Here is a 20,669-nt window from a genome sequence, read left to right as displayed (position 1 = left end):
TGATGAGTACTCTCTTACACCCATAACTTAACATTGCAGTTTTCACAAGACGTACAAGCTGTGATTTTAATTGGACCAAAAGATTGCCATATGAAGTGTGCATCCAATAATTTAAAAGACTACCTAAAACGGCATAATGAAATAATTGCATAATTCTCTGATTTACACCAAACAGCCTAAGTCTTCTTAAAAAAATACAATCGTTGCCGGAATTTTGAACAAAGATAATCAATGTGGGCTTTCCAAGTAAATGAACGATCAATGACCACACCTAGATACTTATAGGTATCCACCTGCTCAATATTATCATAGATGATAACTGGGCTGTAATCAAAAAGGATCATGTAACATCAACTGCAGTGAATTATAAACAGTAGATAGTGTCATTCTTGTTTTATGAAAGCATTTTACAAAAGAAAACATTGTGTAATGCTCCTGTTGTTTGTGTTTTTTGTTTTGTTTTATGAGTGACAAAGTGTGTTTGTTGTTAAATCTTTTCTAGTGTTCTGGAAGAATGAGTTGATCTGAGACATGAAGTTTCAGTGCATTTTGAATGTGAAATGAACTGCTGTCAAGCTGTAAGTTGGTTAGGAGAACTGAGTGAAGAGTTTTGAAAATGTACCTAAATATTGAGAAATGTGTCCTAGTGATTGTAAAAACCTGTAATTTAATTTAATTTGGCAGGGTAAATCCCAGCGTTTTCTCTAGTTTATTCTAGTGTATTTGAGAAGTTGCACAGATATTGGTAACAGGACTCTGGGGGTTGTTGGCTCTCACCTGAGACAAACACTGGCCTTTAAGGCCTTCCTGCATTGATATGTAAATTGTGTGTGGGGGGGAAGTGCAACAACTCAATTCACACACCCTAGTCTACATACATATGAAAAATACCTATTTTAGAAATCAAGGATAGTAATGAGTTATGGTTAAATCATTCAATCATTTATACCACAGTCTTAAATGATGTCTTAAATGATGTCAGGTTAAAAGACCATGATATCTTCTCCAAACCAACTTACAGCTTGACAGCAGTTCATTTCACATTCAAAATGCACTGAAACTTCATTCATGTGTCAGATCAACTCATTCTTCCAGAACACTAGAAAAGGTTTTACCCCCAAAAAACACACGTTAAATAAAAAAACACAAATAACAGGAAGCATTATAAAATATTTCTGCTGTTTTCTGTTGTTCAGAATTCACAACATTATATGTTACATGGTCATTGTTTACAGTACAGTACACATTTTCCCCCAAGTTTCCCCTTTTTATAGATGGTGATGAAACTGAAAGATTAATACCTGTATGTGTTCAGCTACATCTAATTGTTTTGATAGTATTTAATTTTTTAGATTCTGAATATATTTTACTACGGTATTACTGTAGAAGTGTTGCAAATGTCTGTGTCATTCAATGTTGTATTAATGCATTCAGTGACTACATCTTCCAAACTACATATTTCACTTAGACACAACCACTGCCAAAACTCAGAGCCCATTTTTATACACTCTTTTATACGCTCAAAACTGTTGAACATAATTGAAAGATCTTATAAACATTGAGATCTTTCAATTTAAATGAATTAATTTCTCACTTAAACACAAAGACCAACAGAACTTGATTTACTATACAGGCTTATTTGCACATGCTTACATATTATTTCCAAGACTGTGTTATTTAATTTAAAAACCTAAGCTAGACTGAAATGTGTAATATTTCTACCGTATACCACATTGATATATATTATTCTGAAATATTATTTTTTTTAAATCAGAAAAAATAAGATGTAGCTAAACACATACACAAGTCTTAGTCTTTCATTTTCATCACCATCTATACAAAAGGTTTGTACATTAATGTAAACATGAACCATGTAACATAAACTGCATTGAATTCTGAACAGCAGAAAATAGTGCATATTGCTGCCTGTTGTTTGTGTGTTTTTTGTTTTGTATATTTAATTTATGTTTGTTGGCTGAAACCTTCACTAGAGTTCTGAAAGAATGCCTTAATTTGAGACATGAATGATGTGTTTTGGTAGTTTTATTGTATGTTGGTTCATTAATGTTAAGTAATATCACTTAAATTAAGTGTAACAATTTTTAGGTCAGCATTTTTTCACCATTCCATGCCCATTTCCACACAAGTTAGTGTACATGCTAAAGATAAGCAGCAGCAGTATGCATGCACATGTTATATTCATTTCATTACACAAATTTACTTATTTTGTCCACTGTTTGATAATAAAGAATGACACGTTTGATTGCTTTTACATTTAGCAGTATCTCTGAATGTGATGGCGATGTTCATAATAACACTAAAACACCAGTCTCAGACAGCTACATAGTATCGGCCCGGATCTGGCCCACATCTGGAATCCACACAGCCCGGATGTGGGCCGGATCTGGGCCAACACTATGTTGCTGTCTGGGTTTATTGCCCTAAAAAATACACTGTAAAAAAAATACACAAAGGTCAAAACTCAATTTTATGTTGATTGTTGCATTTAAAATATTCAGATGGTTCAACTAAAGTGCCAGTGTTAAAATACATTGAGAATACTATGACTAACCGGTTAACTGACAGTAAGAATTTTGATGTATTATTACAATCAGTGGTTTCAAGTTTAATTAATTTATAAAGTACATTTAAAACAGCCACAAGACTGGCCAAAGTGCTGTACAAGACAACTAAATACGTATCCTAAATATACACACTCTAATACACAAAAATATAATATAATATATACATTTAAAAAAAAAAAAATCAATACGCCAGAGAAAACAAATACCTTTTTAAAAGAGACTTAAAAAAATTGTTAGGGAAGATTCGACTCTAATCTCTAATGGCTTGTTTTCACTGAGCGGTACGGTACGGTACGGTATGCATTTATTTCCGTTTCCACTGTCAAAAGTTGTGAATGGTACCAAAAAGCCGAACCTTAACACTTTTTGGGTACCCTTCCGTTGGGGTACCAGCACAGTGGTATGGTACTAAAGGGTGGAGCTAGACTAACTGCAGGACGTTGATTGGTTGACAGAGAATCGTCACTTGCGCGTGCTACAAGGGGAATGACAACATAAGAAGCGCCATCTTTTAATTTACAGTTGACATATAATACTACTGTTACTGTGTCACGAAATGTAAATTTAAGAGTTTTTCAGGCGAGAATGTAGTTGTTTAAAGCTCAAATCTGTGGTTTATTTATAAAGATTTATGAAAATTTGATCCAGGTTGTGAGATCCAGGCAATCACCATTTGTGTGGCTATAATGTTTAAGATTTCTTTAAATGAAAACGAAAAGAGGCAGTGTGGTGTTTTATAACATATTTTGTTTTATTGTTGCCTAAAATGTACATACAGAGATAACCGGAGTAGCAGAGCGAGCTGACTGACGCTTTGAAGAACGTGCTGTTCCATTAGCAGAATTACCGGACTCGCGTCCTCGGGAGTCATTCTCCTGAGCTGGACTTGGCAAGTCCAAACTGTGCGTACTTGCTATTGAGAAACGCCTAATGTTTCTGCTGATATGGGTGCTTGCAGCATTTTGGTTCTGCTAGACATTAGCGCTGCTTTTGACACTATATGTCATATCATCCTCCTTGACAGGTTGCGTGATTTGTTAGGCACCTCTGGCATCTCTTTGCAGTATATTTATTTGGGGAAGAACAAATCGGAGGCAACATTAGTACAGCAGGGCGTCCCGCAGGGGTCAGTACTAGGACCTACTTTGTTCTGCATCTATATGTTGCCGCTTGGTGACATTATTAGAAAGTACGGTACGGGGTTTTTCCTTGTTATGCTGATGACATGCAGATCTATGTTAGCTCACTCCCTGATCCAAATCTCGCAATTACAGCTCTTACCGTATGTCTGGAAGAAATAAAGGTATGGATGCATGACAACTATCTTAAGCTTAACAAATCAAAAATGGAACTGTTACTTTTTGGTATGCTGACAGATGTGCACAAACATAACTGTCTAAGTCTGTTTTCTGATTCTGAATTATTGTCTCCAGCATCACAAGTGCGAAATCTAGGTGTTATCTTTGATCCGCATTTGTCATTTGATGCCCATATCAAAATGGTTTCAAAATCTGCATTTTTCCATCTTAAAAATATTGCCAGAATTCAAACTTCTTTATCCCTGTCAGATGCAGAAAGGCTTATTCATGCATTTAATACATTCATATGATAGCACTTTATTGCGTGTAATTCACCTTATTCCGCCCCGCCCACTTTTAATACTTTGCGCTTCCGCAATTTGTCATCCGACTTCCGCTAAACTGACACGGCACATCCGGGTGTAAATCGTAAAGTACACCACAACATTCCGATCGCTTTACATTGTGTTCGTAACACTGTTGGTTAAATTGTTCTATCCTCTTAATCCAATTGTTATGGCAGCCCCTAACTGACCATACAATACTTGACATATTTTACCGTTAGAACAATAGAATTACGTCTAGAAACTAGCGTCCTTTCAGACGGAAGTTGAGGTCCCTCTCAGCCCGAAGTAAGATGACAAAACGAACGTAATGGCGTCACCCTCGTGGAAAATAAGGTGAATACACATGTCATGCACCCTACAACACTAATCCTAACCAAACATATAATACATATTACATATTACACACCATTACTAAACCTACCCTAAACCCACCCATGCGTATCATATGCACACAGAAACTCCTTTTCGCGTATAAATTGCACAATAAACACAATGTGTGCTATAGAGACACATTTAGTGTGACCGGGTTGGAATGACATACCAATTTCACAAATTCACGTTTATGTTGTTTACATGCAGATGGTAAAGGCATCGTTTTCAAAACCTTGCACTTTGAAACTCGTTTTTCAAAAGCTTGCATTGTCAGGTGAAAATTGAAAATTATGTCCTGAAGTGTCCATTCTTTATTGCACTTTAGTTTTGTTAATTGTTCATTTAAGTTGGCCTATTTATTATATATACAGTTATATATACACTTTTATTCTGGTTTACTGTGTTCACAGAAGCACTGCGGGTGCTTGATGTGTGAATCCTCATGTTCTGTTGTTTATGCTGCTATTTGCACATGTAAATCTAAATTTTTTAGGTTTTTGAATTGGTCACAGACACCTATCTATTCTAAGTCCATTTAATTCTAATCTAACCTCCAAATCATGTCAGTTAACTGATGATGAGTGGTTAACAACCATCAGCTTTCAGTCAGAAAACAAAATGTTAAATGAACATCCCTACTTCATATATTTCAACTGAACCAACTAAAAATGTTCAGTGCAGCAAGTCGACATAACATTTTGAGATTGACCTCCAAAATCTTTACAGTGTGTTTGTGATGGCAAGAAATGTACAAAGCAGCCAAACACGTATCGTTCTTTACCATCCAACTGGGGACGCGAAGTTCATTTTGATTAATAAAATCATTATTCACTGTATAAAGTATGCTTTACGCTATACTAAATATAGGTCACTATAGTGACCTGAAATCGTTACCTTAAAGAGCTATTTCTGTTTGATTAATCCTATAAACCCTAAAGGGACTGCATAACCAAGCATAGAAAGTATCTATGAAGAGAGAAAATAAGCGTTAAATAAGAAAAATAATGTTATGAATGATAAAAGGCGTAATATATAATATACTATATAATATACTATATATATATAGTTACATAATGAAGACAGACTTCACTGCCAGTTCACTTCACTGTTCACACACACACACACAGCTCCATTGCAGCCAAGTCCCCTCTTGTATAGATAGAGATCGTTCCGAGAGTCCCCTCTCGGCCAGTGTAGAGCGACATTGGTCTGTTAGTAATATAGATATGTATGTGTGTGTGCAATGACACATAACAATGGCAAGTAAATTGTTAGGGACTGCATAACCAAGCATAGAAAGTAAAAAAATTATATTATGAATGATAAGAGGATATTCTCGCCTCTGCTTTTGAACTGTTGCTGCCGGACCGTCTGTATTTTTTACCCCGTTGTAGATTTAAATGGTCTTTCCTCAAGCAATTCAATTCAATTAAGTCTGTCTTTATTTTGTAACTATAGTTACAAAATAAAGACAGACTTAACTGTTCACACACACACACACACACACACAGTTCCATTGCAGGCTATTGCGAGTCCCCTCTTGTATAGGTAGAAATCGTTCAGAGATGATATTCCATCTTGGCATGTTTAAAATATTATTATTTTTTGCATATTTGAAGTTATATTATGAAAAAAGACCTTAAAAGAAAATTGTGTATTTCATTTTTGTTTCTTCAAAATGACCAGATGCAGCAAGTCAACTCAAAAGTTTTGAATTAGATCAAGAAAGGAACGACATATGTTTGGTTGCATTTAAATTTAGCAATATTTCAAACACTGAATATCTCTGTACATCAACATCCTAGAAACAAAGGAAACAGAAAAATAAGGACATGTCTATTGATTTTTTTTAAGAGTAGAAATTATGTTTTAATTAATAGGCAGCCAATACTATCAGTCACATTATTAATATCTTAATAATATAATAATAATTACATTATAATTATGACATTTAGTTGCAGATCCCCTCTTGACATGTTTTTTTTTTATATATAAAAAAATGCATATTTGAAGTTATATTATGAAAAATATAATATAATATATATGGTAACCCTTTATAATAACTATCCTATTAATCATTAGTTAAGCATTAGTAAACAGTTAAATCATAATTCATAAAGCAGACATTAATAAGCTGTTTATAAATACAGCTTTAAATGCTGTATTATTGATTTAGAAGGATATCTATAATGTGTTTAATAATTGTATTTTCATACTTTATTAATTATCAATTTATCATTTCTAAATGAAGTATAGCATTATTTACAAAGCAGTTATTTAGGAGTTGTCAGTGATTAATAAGATCACTTAGAGTAAATTTAGTAGATTCAGGGAGTTATAAAGCATTTAGTAGTGGTCAGTTCACTATTTTGTGAGCAAAAGTGAGGACTAGTTATGCCTAAAGCATTTATAAAGGAGATTTAAAGACTAATTTATCTTCTAAACAGAAAAAGGAAACACACACAACACAACACAGTGATAGAGAACATAGAAATATGAACAGCCTTTAAATCTCCTACATAACTAGCATAACTAGTCCTCACTTTAGATGAGCTCACAAAAAATAGTGAACTGACCTCTACTAAATGTTTTATAACTACCTGAACTACAGTAGAAATACATGTTAATAAAGCATTTATTAACACACTAAGTAACTATTACTATATGTCTGAATAATAAGTGTATGATGTATGAATGTACATTGAAATAGTTGAATCATTTACTCACACTTTCTAAGGGATCTTATGAACCACTGACAACTCCTAAATAACTGCTTTGTAAATGATGCTATACTTCATTTAGAAATGATAAATTGATCATTAATAAAGTATGAAAATACAATTATTAAACACATTATAGATATGCTTTTAAAACAGGAATAAAGCATTTATAACTGCATTTATATACTGCTTATTAGTGTATATTATTGCTTTATAAATTAATTAACTGTTTACTAATGCTTAACTAATGATTAATAGCGTGGAGTTATTATAAAGTGTTACTGAAAGCTCCTGAACTAAGCAGTTAAACAGCAGCTCTACAGTCTCAGAGCCTCTCTAGGACAGCAGCCATTCAGACAATAGAGAAGTGTGAACGACGTGTGTTAATGGGCCACTGCAGTTCCTGCTCCAGCCTACAGGAGCGCTGCTGAGTATGGACTTAAACACACACACACATGTAAGTCCCCACTTGGTCAAAAATGTAACAAATTAACCAGAGCGTGTTTTAGCTGATTTTAACATGTTTTAAAGCATGACCAACAGGGGACTTGAAAAATGTCCCCACTTGGCTCGACGGTCCCCTGTTAGTGAGTGTGTAACGACACCAAGGTCCCCTCTTAGATAGATAGACGAGTACACACACACACACACACACACACACACACACACACACACACACACACACACACACACACACACACACACACACACACACACACACACACACACACACACACACACACACACACACACACACACACACACACACTTTATTATGCTATTATACTCCTTATAAACTCCATATAACTCCATGTAAAAGCCAGAAACTAAGCTTTTTTTTGCACAGGCCTATCTAAAGGGTTAATGGTTCCACCTGGTTATCAACAGTAAAAATTACAAATTTTACCTCTTCCCAACAGGGAAAACCACCAACAATCAAAAATGCATGATTATATGGTGTCATGGCTTTGCAATCAAAAAATGTGGTTATAATGGAAGTCAATGGGGCAAAAACAGCCACGAACAGTAAATGAGGGAGAAAAAGTTAAAATCTGATGCTGCACAAAAACTAACAATGCATCAAAACCAATGTTGTTTCTAATCTTTGACATGTCCAAGACTGTGATAAAAGGTAAAAAAAAATCCAGTCCACAATCACATTTTATATTGAAAATGAGTCATTTTGTGTGTTTTTTTTTTCCCAAATCAGTGACATCATTTACGAATTTGGCAATTAAAGAGTTAAAATCCTGAATTTTTTTTAAACATTTAGTATTTTTGAGCAGGACTGAGATTGATTAATAGATTCATGCAAAAAAATTTGAAAAAAATATTTATCTGATACATTTTTACAGCAGTTTAAAGTAGTGGCTGTTTTCAGCCACGAACATAACGAAAGGGTAGTAAATTTGCCCACAGTGTACTGTTGAGTTTTTGAAAAATTTCACAGCATTTTCCCAAAATATGTGTCAAAATAAGATTTGTCACCAAAAATCATTCCATTTGCTGAAACACAGAAAAAGTTATGGCCAAATTTAGACTAAAAAATACCCCATAGTGGATGAAAACATCCCCAACAGCACATAAGGGTTAAAGCAGGGCTCGCAGGTTTCTCTCTAGAGCTCCCCCCACAGCTTCGGAATAGATATTTGACAACACTGTTGTAAAAACTTGTTGCCGATTCTCAGACACCACGGCTAGTAGATCAACGACAACAAAGCAGATGGGACATTCTTTAAAACGTCTTCATTCGGGTTCGAACAGCGTGAGGGAGCGCAATAATGACAGCATTTTAGCAGATTTCTTTTGGCTGTAAAGCAATTGTTTACATCGCGAGACCTGATATCACGCGATACTTCCTGACGCGGCGGCCGGCGGCTCGCCGACTCAAAGTTGCAAGTGCGGATTTTCCGCTCACGGGCACCAGGGGGGTGCGAAACGACCACCATTCAACCCGAAATAAGTAATATAAACATTCCAATGACTCCGAAGCTGTTCAGTTAAGGGAAAAAAGTTACTTAGTTCACCTTTAACATTCACTCATGAATTTGGTTGTAACAATGCAGGCAAACATTATAAATGTTATTCACTGGTTTTAGAGTGTAAATGGACCCTTCAATATTTTTCATGTTTGTTTTATCGGTACAAAACTTGGGTTTGATCTGTGGAGTGAGTAAACCGCTTCTGCTGGATGTTTGTGGTTGCTGTGTGTGTTAATAGTTTGTGGCTGATTTTTTTTTTTTTTTTTTTTTTTCATAATAAACATTGAGAGTACACAATTTCACTGCATGATATAGCCTATTATAATATAGTTAAAATGACCACTAAAGTCAAGATATGAGGATAAAATATTTTTGACTTTTTGTTGGAAAAATTCACTCTTACTAGAATGATTATTGACTTTTGTGTATTTCAGTTAAAGCTGTCTCTAATGTGAATTTCTTCTTTGGGTTTTGATGGTGTGACCACTGGGGGGAGCTCTGGGCATATTTTTGTATTCTGTTAGCTAGCATTGAAGAAGAGCTGTATACGTTTGTCTGAACACGCAGTAAAGGAGGACGCACTTTTTGTTTTGTGCGTTTGATTGAAAAATGTACTCTGAGTCTTTATTAAAAACCAACAGGTTATGGGCCCAGAACTAGAACGCTACAGTGACGCTGCTGAAAGGCTTATTGAAGATATTGACCGACTGTGAGTAAAAATGAGCTCGGATTCCAAGACGGTGACAATTGTTGCATTAAATGGAGCAAACTATCCCACGTGGAAAGTGCAATGTCGGATGGCATTGATGAGAGATGGACTATGGGATTTGGTAAATGGTACAGAGACTGCTTCACGATCTGATCCAAGTAAGTTAGCAGTTTATGTGGCTAAAAGTGATCGTGCGTTGGCTACCATTGTACTGTCAATAGAACCGTCTTTGCTCTATTTGATTGGAGAGCCGGAAGATCCTACTGTCGTGTGGAAAAAATTGTTGAATCAGTTTCAGAAGAAAACTTGGGGCGAATAAGCTAGCACTGAGGCGTAAACTGTACTCGTTAAAATTGAAAGATGGAGACTCAGTTCAAGAGCACATTAAGGTGTTGACTGAAACGTTTGATGCACTGTCAATTGTGGGAGATCATATCGACGAGGAAGATCGTGTGGTGCACCTGCTAGCCAGTTTACCCGACTCGTTCAACGTGTTAGTCACTGCACTTGAAGCAAGTGTGGATGTACCTAGAATGGAGGTTGTCACGGAACGATTGTTGCATGGAGAACGTAAACTGAGAGAACGTGATGTTGAAAACACCAGTGATAATGTTAAAGCTCTGACTGGAAAACAGTGTGTGAGAGGAAAAGGCCCAAAGTGTCACTATTGCGGAAGGTATGGACATATCAAGCGTGACTGCAGAGAGTTCAACAAATATTTTGCAAGCGCAGACTTCCACAAAGAGAGTAAGAAGGTGGGTTATAAACACAAAGCAAACAAGGCACAAGTGAAAAAACAAGACAGTGATTCAGATAGTGAGAGTGTTGGACTAATGGTGAGTCATGCACTATCATCAAGTTCTGATGAAAGAATGGATAGCTGGGTTGTAGATTCAGGAGCAACCTGTCACATGTGCAATGACAAGAAACAGTTTGTTCAGTTTAAAAGCCTGGAATCCTCACAAGAAGTAACACTTGGAGATGGTTACTCTGTTGAAGCAATAGGACGTGGAGTTGTGCGGCTGAAGATGACATTGTCTGATGGTAAGACAAAAGAATGCAAGTATGCTGCATCACGGATGTTAATCAAAAACTGATTGCTACTGCAACAAAAAATGGCAGTCTCTATTATGTGTAATGAGTATTTAGTTGATGGCTTTGACTTTGATGTGTCAAAAGACATAGACTTTTGTGATTCATGTGCTGAAGGAAAGCATCATCGCAGCAAGTTCAAAAGCAGTGATCGCAAAAGAACTGTTGAACCACTTGGCTTAGTACACAGTGATGTATGTGGGAAAATGAATGCAAAATCCTTGAGTGGAGCTGAATATTTTTTGACATTCATTGATGAGAATACTCACTATGTATGGGTGTATGTTCTGAAGCGGAAAAATGAAGTTTTTCAGAAGTTTCTAGAATGGAAGGCTATGACAGAAAAATCTACTGGAAGACAACTGAAAGTCTTACGCACAGATAATGGAGGAGAATACACCTCGTCTGAGTTTCAAAACTTCCTGAAAAAAGGAGTTCGACATGAGCTCACAGTACCAAAGACTCCTGAGCAAAATGGAGTGGCTGAACGAATGAACAAAACACTGACGGAGGCAGTGAGATCAATATTAGCGGATGCAAAGCTACCTCAGAAGTTCTGGGCGGAAGCACTGTCAACAGCTGTGTATCTGAGAAACAGAAGCCCAACAAAATCAGTGAAAGGGATAACTCCTTTTGAAGCCTGGACAGGTGCGAAACCAAAGGTTGATCATTTACGTGTATTCGGATGTACTGTATATGCACACATACCCAAAGATGAACGGAAGAAACTAGATCCCAAAGCAAAGAAATGTATCCTTCTGGGCTATGGAACAGAAACGAAAGGATATCGGCTCTATGATACAAAACTTACAAAGGTGTTCTACAGTCGAGACGTGCTATTCAATGAGTCTGATCATGAAGTTGAGAAGGAGCCTGCTGAAAATGAGGAAGACGCTGTGAAACGATATGTGGAATTTGACTGCCAAGAATCTTACAGTGAGGGCTCAGCAGAAGAAGCAGAAGAAGAGATCCAAAGATCAACAAGAGTGAGAAAACCACCTGACTATTACGGAGAGTGGGCAACACTTACTAATAACCAAACAACTGAACCCAAAACTGTAAAAGATGTTTTCAGTAGTCCAGACAAGGAGAAATGGAAGGAAGCTATGAAGAAAGAAATGGAATCTCTGTATGCAAATAATGTGTGGGACCTGGTGGAACTGCCAAAAGATCGAAAAGCAGTGGGCAGTAAATGGGCGTTTAAAGTCAAAGTTGATGCTGATGGAACATTTGAGAGATACAAAGCACGTTTAGTAGCACAAGGTTTTTCACAAAAGTTTGGGTCAGACTATGACGAAACATTTAGTCCAGTAGTCAGATTTGAGTCAATTAGAACAATACTTGCTCTAGCTGTACAGCATGGACTAAAACTACATCAGATGGATGTCAAGACAGCTTTCCTGAATGGAGAACTAAAGGAGGAAGTGTACATGCAACAACCTGAAGGTTTTGTTGTCAAAGAAAAGGAACATCTAGTGTGTAAACTAAATCGCAGCATCTATGGACTGAAACAATCACCAAGGTGTTGGAACATCATTCTAGATGAAAAGCTGAAGAAGATGGGGTTTGTCCAAACTACAGCTGATCCCTGCATTTACACTGCAGCAACTGGTGAAATGTTCATTATTGCTGTGTACGTTGATGACATTCTTCTGGCTGGATGCAATGATAAACGGATGATGGAGGTGAAGAAAATGCTTTCAAAACAATTTGAGATAAAGGACATGGGTGAGCTAACTCATTTTCTTGGTGTGAAAATTGTCCAAAAACCAGAAGCTGGAGAAATCTGGATTGGTCAGACAACATGTATCAAAAATGTGTTGGAGAAATTCGGAATGGAAAATTCAAAGCCAGTAAGCACACCAGTAGACATGAACTCGAAGCTCGTCAAACTCTCTGATGACAAAGAAGGACTGGATCCGACACAATTTCAGTCTGCTGTTGGTAGTCTGCTTTATTTGTCAACAAGAACAAGACCAGACATTGCTTATGCTGTAAACAATGTTGCAAGATTCTGTGCTAAACCCACAAAGCATCATTGGATGGCTGTCAAACGAATCATGAGATACTTGAATGGCACTCTGAATCTAGGTCTGCTGTATAGCAGGGACAAGCCAAAGGAATGCATTGGATTTTCAGATGCAGATTGGGCTGGAGACCAAGATGATCGCAAATCTGTTTCAGGATACATGTTTCAAATCAGCGGAGCAGCTGTGAGTTGGAGAAGCAAGAAGCAGACATGCGTAGCTCTTTCCACTGCTGAAGCTGAGTACATGGCGTTGGCAAGCGCAGCTCAAGAAGCGGTTTGGATGCGACAACTGATGACAGGTCTAAAGGTAAATCAAACAGGACCGATGTTGATGTTTGAAGATAACCAGTCTGCTATCTGCATGGCAAAGAACCCTCAATTTCATGGACGTGCCAAACACATTAACATCAAGTACCACTTCATTCGAGAGCAAATTGTAAGTGGAGTTAGACTTGAAATACTGCAACACTGAAGATATGGTTGCTGACATATTCACTAAAGGACTGAGTGAAGAAAAGTTCACGAAGCTGAGACAGATGGCTGGAGTTAAAACAGTTAATTGATCATTCTGTTTGCGAGTGAGAAGGAGTGTTGGAAAAATTCACTCTTACTAGAATGATTATTGACTTTTGTGTATTTCAGTTAAAGCTGTCTCTAATGTGAATTTCTTCTTTGGGTTTTGATGGTGTGACCACTGGGGGGAGCTCTGGGCATATTTTTGTATTCTGTTAGCTAGCATTGAAGAAGAGCTGTATACGTTTGCCTGAACACGCAGTAAAGGAGGACGCACTTTTTGTTCTGTGCGTTTGATTGAAAAATGTACTCTGAGTCTTTATTAAAAACCAACACTTTTCATATATTTTTATGCTTCTGTCAAAAGCCCAAGTTAAGCAATATCACATAAGCGAGAGCGTTGTTTTCCTGAACATTAGCACGATTGCAAATGTGATATTAAATTTATCAATAAAGTTTTCTCACTCTGAGGTTCAAGAGTCTCTCCATGTTTTATTACATTTATTATGTCCAGCGCCTCCTGGAGGAAATCCAACTCTATGTATATTTGATCAATTTCAGCAGAGCGCCATCTAGTGGCTCACCCTGAACTGACATGTTTGAGTTGTTTGCTCAGTATTTTCTGTCACTGACTCGACTAGTTCTGTCTGATTGGTTTTGCTGTTCAGCTGGAGGGTCGTTTGCTTTCTCACTAAATAATTTCTTCACAAACATGGTATTACTTTTATATTGTGAACATAATTTCATTTTGGACACAATAGTTTATGGATCTTGGTCTTTTCTTGTCCTATCAGATCTTGGTCCTCCACCTCAAGCTGTGAATCTCTAGCCCTGTGACGGTGAAGCCAACTTCTGTGTTTCTCTGGCCTCAACCACAGCATGAACCCTTTCATCGGTCGGTCAATCCCCTTTTCAGAAAGAAACATTCCCATGAACACTAGCTTGTTCACATTGTATTATGTTGAGTGTCAATCCACAGTCTCCAGAGCCTCCGCTAGACTGCATGTCGTCTCTGATCATGTGTGTCTTGGTTTGGAGCAAGTATAATAATATCATCAGAGATATTCTCCACTCCCTCAATACCTGCCAGTGCTGATGTGCTGTAAGATCCAGATGATCGAAACCCCATTTCAGATCACGCTTACTGAACACAGTGGAGCCGTTCATACCTTGAAGAAGCTCGTCTAGAGTTGATTTGGGCACCGGACCCGAATCATTGCTTTATTTGCTCGCCTCATATCCAAACATTTGCTCAAAACAGCATCTCGTAACTGATTATCTTTGTCAGCTCTGACATCACAGTCTTTAGCAGCTTGTCTGAGCCGTGTGAGAAATTATTGGAACAGTTTCAATGTTTTTGTGTGAGCGTCTCACTAATGCATGTTCACTCTTAACAAAGTGAGCATTTAGAGCATCACATCAGGGTCATTATCCATAGCTGTTGAATATTAATCATGAAGATATCAGAGGACACTTTCATACACACAGTTATAGCAGGCGATCTGTTCCTGCTCCTTAAAACCATTAGAGAAACTCTGAAATCAGTCTGAGAGGAGAAACAATCGAGACAATTGATAAGAAATGAGCAACAAACGTTCTGAAGAGAGTTACAGGAGAGAGCAGAGCCAAACACTCACAGGATCTCATGACAAGATCAAACTGTTACTTTAAGATGTTTTTAACATGTTATCGGTCAGTTTATTTCTGTTGAAAGTGTCACCAGTGACTTACAGGAATTGGAGGCCTACTGGAGCTCAAAGTGACAAACTGACGATGTTCAGTGTGTGAATTAATCAGCTAAGAAAGAGTTAGACAGTCACACCCATTAACACTTAAAGATGTGCAGTTATTTTAGCTGACGGTGGAGTTTCACTTCACTTTACTACAGAGCAGCTTCACATCAGCGCGTCTGTTTATCACTGAACCAGTTTTGAAGAGTTTGTATTTTCATATTTGTGGACTGAAACCGTTGAAGATGTTTCACCCTGTTTTGCTCTGCTTGTGTTTCTGGCGTCTGGATGGTGAGTTTAAATGTGTTTTTATGGCTTCAGTTGTTTCTGTTCTGATATCATGTGGTTAAAAAAATATTCACTGTTATTCTCATATAGAAGTAATTAATCTGTTGACATTTTTATTTTTTTTATTAAAAGTTTAAATTCAGGTTTATACTCAGTTATTAGGGATTGATTTCATTAAACAAAATATTTCTGTCAGGAGGGACCACTATCATCAAATATGATAGAGCATAAGCATATAGTTTGGATTGGTGGTATGGTTCTGTTCTGGGCGATAACTCCCTGCGCATCCGTGCAGCCGATAGCATGGATAAGAGCAGCAATAACCCCACTTAGGGTAAACAGAACAGAAGCAGCCTTTAGCCAATTGAACTTCATACAAGTTGAACTTCACGTATCTTTGATATCAGAACATGAGGACGTGATTCCATCAGAGATCTCTACAGCCTGTCAAGGTTCAACTGTGGAAACCACTCAGATGCTCCCTCCAGTTTACCGGAATATGTCAATTTACCCTTATTAGCCTTTTTTCCCCCTAAATTCTGGGTAAATTTAATTACCCTTAATTCTGATTATGTTCAAGATGGACACATTTCTAGCATAGCTCTCCTCTGAGAAAACCAAGCGATCAGGTGTTTTCAATCTCATTTGAAATGAGCAGTGTTGGGTAACGCATTACAAGTAACATACACAACGCAATCAGATTACTTTGTTGATGTTATGAGTTAAGTTATGCGTTATAAGTAACGTGCATTATGTAATCAGATGTAAACATGCATTACGTAAACAGATTACTTTTTATATGGAGTAGCGTATGAAATTAAAGAAAGCATAAACCCTTTCATTTAAACCAGCTTATGTGAATAGCCTTTATTTACAGCAGTTCTTTTGTGTTTGTTTTATGTTTGTTCTGAGAATAAACATGACTTTGTTTTCCTCACTGGAATTAGGCTACAAAACTTGTAATTTTCTAAAACAACATTTGGACGCAATAAATACTACATGATGGCATTTCTATGCGTTTGTTGTGTGTAAAGTCTGTCAATCATCATTAGAGCGCCACCCTCAGGCGGAATAACACAAGGACATTAGAATTCTGCCAAAAGTGTGTTTCTGATGTGTTCAGCGATTTGGATATAAAGCTTACAAAGTGTTTATGATAAACTAAGACCCGGAATCTGCCCTACCTAAATTTACAGCCAGGAGCCGCTACTGGTTTGTGCTGTTGCAAAATATTCTTAATTTCACAGTTAAATGATTAAATGTATTTTAAACATCAAGTGATTTTAAAGCTTTAATCTGTGAAAAACTCTGTTTTCAGGAGTGATTGGAGTTAATGGTGTTTGGCTAGTGTCAGTGAAGGAGGGAGATTCAATCACTCTAAACTCTGACACTGAAATGATGGATGATGATTTGATCCAGTGGAAGTTTGGATATAGCATCACTTTAATAGCTGAAATTAATAAACGGGCCGACAGAATCACTGTATATGATGATGTTCTTGATGGGAGATTCAGAGACAGACTGAAGCTGGACAAACAAACTGGATCTCTGACCATCACAAACACCACAACCACAGACTCTGGAGTTTATGAACTTGACATCAACTATATGAAGATGATTTTCATTCTCACTTTCTACGGTGAGTTAAATTTCATTTCTCTTTCAATTTGGTTCATCTCGGCATTGCGTTTGCTAACGCTTATGGAAAACCCCTTCCTCCAAGTACTAAAACCCGATAAGTTCAGAATACTCACATTTTGAACGTGGGGGCGGCTTTAGCATATCAATATTATTCTGTGAAGCAGGGGAGTCTCAAGACGTTAACATTATTGCCCTGCTTTGACGTTAAAATTACACTCTAAGCAGTGACTCTAAAATAGCATTCAAAATGTGCATTCAAAAGCACTGGGGAAGCACAGCTTTACTGTTCTGCATAAAAACAGCGTTTGCCAATGATTGAAACATGTCTTCATCATGATATTCAAACCATCAAAAAGCATATAAGAAATGTTCACAGATGTTTGATTTGCTTACAAGTTGTTACATTAAGTTTGCTCCGGTCGCTTGCGAGTGTCCGCCAATGTTGAATGGATTCTTCTGATAACTTTGGTTAGAGCAACCGTGACGTAGTACTGTTCGGGTTTACAGTGTATTTAATCACGGCGGTAACACCCGAAATATGGGCGGGCTTCCCACACTATATAAGGTGGAGCTTGAACGTCATTCATTCAGAAACTTTTCCTTCAGTCAACCTTCTGCAAGAAGCCTATCATCAAGCAAGACTTATAATGATCCACACGCTGCAGTGGACAACATCTTCTCATCCCTTGCTGTGTTCTGGGGAGCCTTAAGGATGAGGATAAGGATGGCCTTTCGCAATTGCTGGGCATGAGACGTGACAAGTCAAGTCACCTTATCATGATTAATTCGTTAAAAATACTAATTAGCATTTTATTTTACATCAGTAGCATCTAGGTTTATGTTTAACTTTCTATATCAAGTTGTTTAAATGCTTTACTTTTGATATTAAAGTTTATTGACTGAGCTGATCTCAGTTTGATGTTTTTATTCCTCAGACTCTGAGAACAACTGTTGTGGTCCTACTGAAGCTGTGATCCGATTGGTCCTCTCTGCTCTGGTGGGCGTGGCTACTGTCATTATTGTGGTTTATGACATCAGATCCAGAAGAGCTGAACGAGATCAAGCACACATTCAAATATCAGGTACCTAATTGATGTAATTTCTCACAAACCAATTTTTCATATATATTTGTGAGTTTTAATAATTTATGCCTTTTATGTTTATCTTTTTCAGAAAGTATTGAAATCTAAAGCAGAACACTGAACTTCAAGTGTGTTCTTGTTCCTCTAGTGTTTTTGTCATAAATACTGATGATAATTTGTGCTTGTGCTCTCTCTTTCAGTGTCAGATTTAAAAAATTCCAATTTGAAAGGCTTTTTTTGTTTATATTTCTCTACAAGACACAGATATCAATTTACTACGACTGCTGTATATTTACTCTATAGCTGTGTCCCAATGTGAAGTCTGCATCCTCCGAAGGCCGTATTTGAAGGCCGAATGCGTCACAGCGGCGCGACGAAACGTCACAGCGGAGTGACGAAGGATGTCCCAATTCAAAGGCTGCACACTTCGGAGGTCGCATTTGAAGGCCGATTGCGTCACCGCGGCGCGATGAAGGCTGTCCCAATTCAATTCTGCATCCTCCGAAGGCTGTATTCGAAGGCCGGTTGCGTCATCGCGGTGCGACGAAGGCTAAAGCGACGCCAAATGCACCCACTACTGCTGGGAACCCACTGCTGCAACTCGGCCCTGGTTTGTCCTCATGGATGAGGTGTTGGGACAGAGGGATTGCACCCTCATTGCCTCAATCCCTGAGGACACACCAGGGCCGAGTTCAGCAGTGTGTGACCAAGAAGAGGAGGAGCCAGGGGCAGCAGCAGCATGAGTACCAGCACCACGAAGAAGGCGAGACAGAGAGGACGAGTTTTTGGACTTGATTAGAGAAGACATGGGACTGCAGAGGCGAGGAGAGCACTGGAGAGAATGGACAGGCTGTTTTCTCTTCTTGAAAGAATGATTGAGAAATATGTATGTATGTATGTATGTATATATATATATATATATATATATATATATATATATATATATATATATATTCTTTAACTTTTTTCACTTATATTTTTTAAAAGGAAAAAAAAGAGAATTCATTTCTCTGGACATTGTTTATTTTTGTAATGATAGTCATAATTTCTACATGAAACAAATTATTCTATACCTTTTTCCCCCCAACTATTTACAACATATGTTAAACATCTCAAATTCAACATAAACATTTAAATTTACAGTACATAAAATAAGAAAAAATGATGTAGACTTTTATTGAGCTGAGCAGGGAGACCCTGGTGTGCTGCTGGACTGGGATGGGCACAATAGAGACCCTGGTAAGGCCTCCTGCTGGTGGGACATCATCTAGGATGGTCGTGTTTGACTGCATATTTACACTATCCACTAAGTTGTCTACCAACAGGTTTGCAGGGCTGACTCGTGGAATAAATATTGAGATACTTTATTACACTAAAATACTTTTAATAACCACTAATACCACATTGGGGAAAAACTACTAGTCATATATTTCAAACCTTAGTTAAGCAAAATTATCTTGCATACTCTAATGTACTTGAGGCATCAAGAGTAAAAGTAAAGGAATTCTGCAGGAAAAAAACCTTGTCGGGGTTTTTATGATGGTTCTGCTTTTATATTATTGCATATGTTGCATTTTACTTATGAATATTTTCAAGGTTGATACATTTAAACTATATACTTTTGTGTAGTTTAATGTAAAACAATGCATCATATTGTAAAATAACAATTTTGTAGTGTTGCTGTCCTGTGTGGGAAAATTACTTCGAGTATTAACGAAGTATGTAGTTCCTTACATACCACCACTGGTTATTTTGACAATTAAAGTAACAAAATGTAGGCCTATTGTCACAATATTAACAAATTGTTGCTAACTACAGCTCCGTCCCATTTCAAAGGGCTCATCTGAAGCGCTCGGAGTGGTCTAGCCTACGGACGATTGTTCTTGTCGCCTGGCAACTGTGACTGACAGCTGCCGATGACGAGCGGGAGTAACATTCGCACTGGACTTTTTATATTCAACTGGGTTTTATATTCAAATAGGGTTGAAAACCTGTGTAAATATATTTACTATGGTTTATTTATGTGCACAAGCCTACAAAATCACGAATCAATTGACACTGACCCACGTTTTAGATTTGCTTATTTTTTCTCTTTTAATTCAATCAATTATTTACATTTTCTTTGTTAAGATCTTCAATGCTTTGAAATGAATGGTTCAACAAATAGGTGGTAATTTAGTATTACTCAACTCAAATTTCTCACTCGGGGTCACTATAATTAGTGTATACATATAAAATTGTATACATTCAAAATGAATAGTTCACAAAAAATATCTTAACA

The 20,669-nt window shown here is 37.2% G+C and overlaps 1 protein-coding gene across 1 annotated transcript; it reads left to right on the top strand.

The window, feature by feature from the left end:
• Positions 1-15,265: 15,265 nt before the first annotated feature.
• On the top strand, positions 15,266-18,674 carry LOC309476284 (uncharacterized protein). The gene is made up of 4 exons (XM_082139571.1): positions 15,266-15,668; positions 16,984-17,304; positions 18,242-18,388; positions 18,480-18,674. The coding sequence occupies exons 1-4, from the start codon at positions 15,623-15,625 to the stop codon at positions 18,494-18,496; spliced, it is 531 nt and encodes a 176-aa protein (XP_081995697.1). The 5' UTR covers positions 15,266-15,622; the 3' UTR covers positions 18,497-18,674.
• The last annotated feature ends 1,995 nt before the right edge of the window (positions 18,675-20,669 follow it).

The sequence above is a fragment of the Leuciscus leuciscus genome (genome assembly GCF_965113295.1).
Source record: "Leuciscus leuciscus genome assembly, chromosome: 15".
Lineage (NCBI taxonomy): Eukaryota > Metazoa > Chordata > Actinopteri > Cypriniformes > Leuciscidae > Leuciscus > Leuciscus leuciscus.
This window is presented reverse-complemented; position numbering and strand designations above follow the sequence as displayed.

Excerpts from the sequence above, each read along its gene's own strand:
- LOC309476284 (XM_082139571.1), top strand. The coding sequence starts at position 15,623 with ATGTTTCACCCTGTTTTGCTCTGCTTGTGTTTCTGGCGTCTGGATG. Across the intron at positions 15,669-16,983 it reads GTGTTTCTGGCGTCTGGATG|GAGTGATTGGAGTTAATGGT; the intron begins GTGAGTTTAAAT and ends CTCTGTTTTCAG. Across the intron at positions 17,305-18,241 it reads TTTCATTCTCACTTTCTACG|ACTCTGAGAACAACTGTTGT; the intron begins GTGAGTTAAATT and ends TTTATTCCTCAG.